The sequence below is a fragment of the Galeopterus variegatus genome, unplaced genomic scaffold (genome assembly GCF_000696425.1).
Source record: "Galeopterus variegatus unplaced genomic scaffold, G_variegatus-3.0.2 Scaffold16, whole genome shotgun sequence".
NCBI classification, from domain to species: Eukaryota; Metazoa; Chordata; class Mammalia; order Dermoptera; family Cynocephalidae; genus Galeopterus; species Galeopterus variegatus.
Genome location: NW_007726127.1, coordinates 125793 through 130724, shown reverse-complemented (window position 1 = coordinate 130724; position 4932 = coordinate 125793). Strand labels below are relative to the sequence as shown.

At 37.4% G+C, this 4932-nt stretch overlaps 1 protein-coding gene across 1 annotated transcript in view; it reads right to left on the bottom strand.

Annotated features, from left to right (window-relative positions):
* Positions 1-4932, bottom strand: part of FAM102B (family with sequence similarity 102, member B) — a 68594-nt gene that overhangs the window by 25560 nt on the left and 38102 nt on the right. The window contains exon 3 of the mRNA XM_008566230.1: positions 2897-2926. Within this exon, the coding sequence (XP_008564452.1) occupies positions 2897-2926 (30 nt within the window). The remainder of the gene's footprint in view (positions 1-2896; positions 2927-4932) is intronic.

Here is a 4932-nt window from a genome sequence, read left to right as displayed (position 1 = left end):
TTTAAAAAAAAAAAAAAAAAAAAAAAAAAGAATCTGATCAGTCCCTGTTATGACTGCATGTTTGAGTCACCTCCAAATTCATATGTTGAAACCCTAATCCCCAATAGGGTGGTATTAGGTGGTAGGGCCTTTGGGAGGTAATTAGGTCTTGAGGGTGGAACCTGCATGAATGGATTAACGCCCTTTTAAAAAGATGAGAGAGAGCTTGTTTCCTCTCTCTCTCTGCTCTCTGCCATGTAAGGACATAATGAGAAGGCAGCCATCTGCAAACCAGGAAGTGGGTCCTCACCAGACAGTAGATCTGCTGGCACACTGATTTTGGACTTCTCAGCCTCCAGACTGTGAGAAATAAATGTTTGTTGTTGAAGTCACTCAGTCTCTGGGTAACTCAGCCCAAACTAAGACAGTCTCCATTAAAATAGCATATTAAAAGGTGGGGTATGTCAATGTAAAGTTTTAGGCTGATGGGTACCAATGAGGGAGGTCAACATTTATTGAGCACCTTTTATGTGCCAGGCCCTGTTCTAGACACAGGAAAACAGTGATGAAAAGGGCAAATACTCTGCCTTCAAAGAGCTTGTATTCTTGTGAGTTACCAGAGAGTTCATGTTTCCTTGTGACTTTTTCTTTGGCATCACTGAGAATAACTGTGTCATGACAACGGCATATATACATAAATACTAGCTGTATCTGTGGAAGATATTAATTCATTCAGAAAATAATTTTCAGCATTTACACTCCAGGTAATGTTAGGCATTGGAAATGTAGAATCATTCCTACTCTTACAGTTTAATAAGAGAAGATAAAAAAGAAAAGAAATCCCTATAGTACAGTGTGATAAGTGCTACGATAGAGGAAGACACAATTGCAAGAAAGAAAAAGAAAAGTTCTCAGTGAGGAAGGATGACTAAGCTGAGTCTAATGATACATGAGTAGACAGGACAAGAGGAGGGAGAAATACGTGCATGGCAGGGAATACATCAAGTCACAAAGCAAGGAGGCTAAAACAGCATGGAATACTCCAGGAAGATTATGAGGGCAGTACATCTGAAGCATAAAGATGAGCATTATGTACAGCAAGTGCAGATCGATGACAGGCAGAAGAGATGTAGCAGAAATTATGCGCAAACAAAGATGGGTCTTACATGCTAGGTTACAGAATTTTCCTTTTCTTTTATAGGCAATGAATAGCTGCTGAAGGACTAACAGTGGGGGAATGATATGATCATGTTTTAATTTTAGAAAGATCACCCCAGCAATAATATGGAGGATGGAGGGAGACAATAATAGAGGCAGACAGACTAGATAGGAGGCTGATGCAAGCTGTAAATAAGAAATAATGAAGGCATAACCTAAGACAGTGGTCTTGGGAAGTACAGAAGGTATGGTTTCAAGAGCTTTTTAGAAGGGAAAAATCAAGAGCATGTGTCAACCACAGCAGAGCCTGTTGTTTGCCTACCCAACATTCAGTGCCTTGCTATATTCCCTGCTAGCAAAGCCTTGATGTTATTCAGGTGTCTTCTCTCAGTTTGTTCATGTGTACAAAGAAGGTAATCTAACCCCTAGTTCTCTGTTAAACTGTGACTAGTCTAAGCTAACCATGGCAGTCCATTCCTATTGGCCAGAACTGGTTTAGGGTGGGCATATGATCCAGTTCTGGCCAATGAAAGGTGTGGGGAAATCCTCTGAGGGCCATCTAGGAAAAGTTTTCTCACTCAAAAAAATAATACATGGACAGGCAGCTAGATTTTGTCATATGTAAATGTGTTGACTAAAACTCAAGCAGCCAGCCACCTGGTGTCCATAAGCAGCTAGCCAAGGACAAAGTCATCACATGCAGAATGGAAAGAGAAAAAAATAATACAGTTTCTTGAGGATGTTCTGCAGTCAGTGGATTAACCAACTCCAGAGCAGCTCTATCTCACAATTACTTCTTTTGTGACATTAAAAAAAAAAATCTCTATTTGAGGAGGGTTTTCTGTTACTTGTAGCAAATAACATTCTAACCGACATTGCAACCCACTAGATTTAGGGAGTTAGGTAGTTAAAACTAGTGTCCAGGCTTTTGGCTCAGATGACTGAATTGATGGAGATACCATTCACAGACACTGGAAATAAAGGAGGAATATGTGGGTTTCTGGTAGTGTTACTAATTCCTTTTATTCAGCAAAAACGTGAGCATATTACTTAGTAATTCCATATAACTAGTAAAAGTAACAAAGGATAGTAGTGATCATGTAGGACCTACATGTATAGCCCTATGTAGGGCTCATGTATATACATGTAGAGCAAAGAGGAGGGGTCCCTTTCCATTGTGAGTAGGTGGGTCTGGGAATACTTCCCAGCTGAGATTGTTTAAATTATCAGTTCCTATGGATTGATGCAAACCAGAAATCATCCTCCAGTAGGGAAGCTAAAACTAGAGAATAACATCCCCTAATAAGCACTTAGAAAGAATACAATTGACCTTTGAACAACATGAGTTTGAACTGTGCAGGTCCACTTATACATGGATTTTTTTCTATAAATATATTGTAAAAATTTTGGTTAGGTATGTCATACATTCAGTTAAGTAGCCTAATAGTTAAGTAGCCAAACAGTTAAGTAGCGTACCTAGTAGGAGACTAGTAGTTAAGTAGTAAAGTTTTGGGGAGTCAAAAGTTAGACATGGATTTTCAACTGTGCACAGAGGGTAGGTGCCCCTACCTCCTATGTTGGTAAGGGTCTACTGTATGCCTATAATGTTGGACTCGAAAGTTCAATCTCCAAGTTACTTTATTTAAAAAGAGCCAAACTTGAACAACAATTAGGACAGTAAACCCTTTAATTTTTTAAGTGTATAAATAGCAATGAGCAATATTACAAGGTCTAAAAGAGATAAAGAACATTTACTTACCTTTGCATAAGCTTTCCCACCTTTTAATTCCTGCCAAAGATAGAAAACATTATAAGGATATAATATAATTAAAGATTTAAAATTCAATATATTTCAAATAATTCTGAAGTAGACGTTTATATGCTGGCAAATATCATAGAGAGTAAAATTCAGGTGATCGTAAATCCAACTATCTAGGCCCGACAACTTCCCAAAATGATCAGAATTTTTATTTAGCATTTAACTTTAATCTGAATGAGACAAATGGTGAATGACAGATAAAATAAATATTTTATCTATTTGCTGAAGAAGAAATTGTCAAAAAGTCTCCTGGACTCATTGCAAAAACCTGAACCACTAAAGAAAGGTTAAGTTACTTAGTTAAACATACTAATACATTGTAGGAAGATTTCAACAATAAGAGTTGAAATCCCACCCCAGAAACAACCACTGTTATCAGTTTTTGTGAATCATTCAAAACATGCTCTATGTATATAAAAGCATAGTACAAACCCTCTTATCTAATGTGAACAAACCCTCTTATCTAATGTAGTATAGTACAAACCCTCTTATCTAACGTGAAGAAGACTGGCAAAAGTGAAAAATAATAAAAAAAATAATATACAGATGTCTTAACATTTTAACTTACAATATATAACTGTACATTAATTTGCCAAATCTTTGGATTGAGGACATCACAGAGTTGTGAGAATTAAGTGTAAAACACTCAGAATGATGCCTACCACACAGTATACTCCGTATATATTTTTAAAGCTGAACTCTCCTCTTCCCACCTTTTTAAAATGTGTTTGCTGAATGGAGTTGTCTTGTATCTTTGTTGCATAAACCAGATATATAATGCGTTATCTACCATTTCTATCTTTAAAGTGGAGAATTTACTAAGTTGAGAAGCTAATCTATGATAAACTCTATTATTATTCATGAATACTTTCTGTTCCTCTCCTTCCCTGCCCCACTGATGTGAGGCACGGCCATGCCAGTAGATCTGCCCCATTATGAATTCTCATATCTTCTTCTTTATTAGGTCATTGCCATATCCCTTAATAATGCCCTGCATTAAACAAACAAAACTTTCTCCAGTTGATCCTTGTCTCCTCTAGCTAATTCTTTTCTTTGCTCCCCTCTATTGGCAAACTCCTCAAAAGACTTTTCTTTATTTGATGTATCCCTCTCCAATTGGGCTTTTGTCCTCATTTTCCCTCTGTAATAGCTCTTTAAGATTACCAGTGATCTTCATTTTGTTAAAGCCAAAGGCTCTCTGTTTTCATCTTACTTAACCTCTCAGCAGCATCTGACAGGCTTAGACACTCCACCTCCTTTCTTACATCATTTTCTTTTCTAAACTTGCATGGTGCCCCACACCAGCCTGGTTCTATTCCTACCTCATTGGCTGCTCCTTCTCACTCTCCTTTTCTGGACCTACTCCTTTATTCAATCTCTGTAGAAAAGATGCTAGCTGCATCCCAATTATCCATTCTTCCCCTCTCCATAGTAACGAAGCCTCTATTTTCAGCTGGGTATCTGGCGCCCAAAATAAAGTAATGACCATCTCTGTGTTATAACTGTGCTAAAAACATAAGCATTTCTCCCCTGAACTATCACAATCTTCTAGTAGTCTCTCTTCAATTAATCCCCCACAACAGCAGAAGTGATTTTACAGAAGATTATGGCTCACCTTATTAATATCCTCCAATATTTCCAATTATAACTAGAATAAAATCTTAACTCTTTACCACAGCCTACAAGGCTCTACCTGATCTAGTGTGTCCAACCAACCTCATCACTAAGAACTTTCCCTCTCCGTATTTCCCTTACTCCAGCTAGGCTGGTCTTTTGCCATTTAAACATGCTAGATTTGTTGTTTATCCTGCGTGGAGTTCACAGTACTTTTGAATATGTGGCTTGATATCTTTCATCAGTTTTGGAAGATTCTCAGCCACAATCTCTCCTCTCCTTATATAAGGCTCCAATTATATATATATATAGTATAGCATACATTAAACGAAGTTATACGAATCAACCCCATTATATTTTAA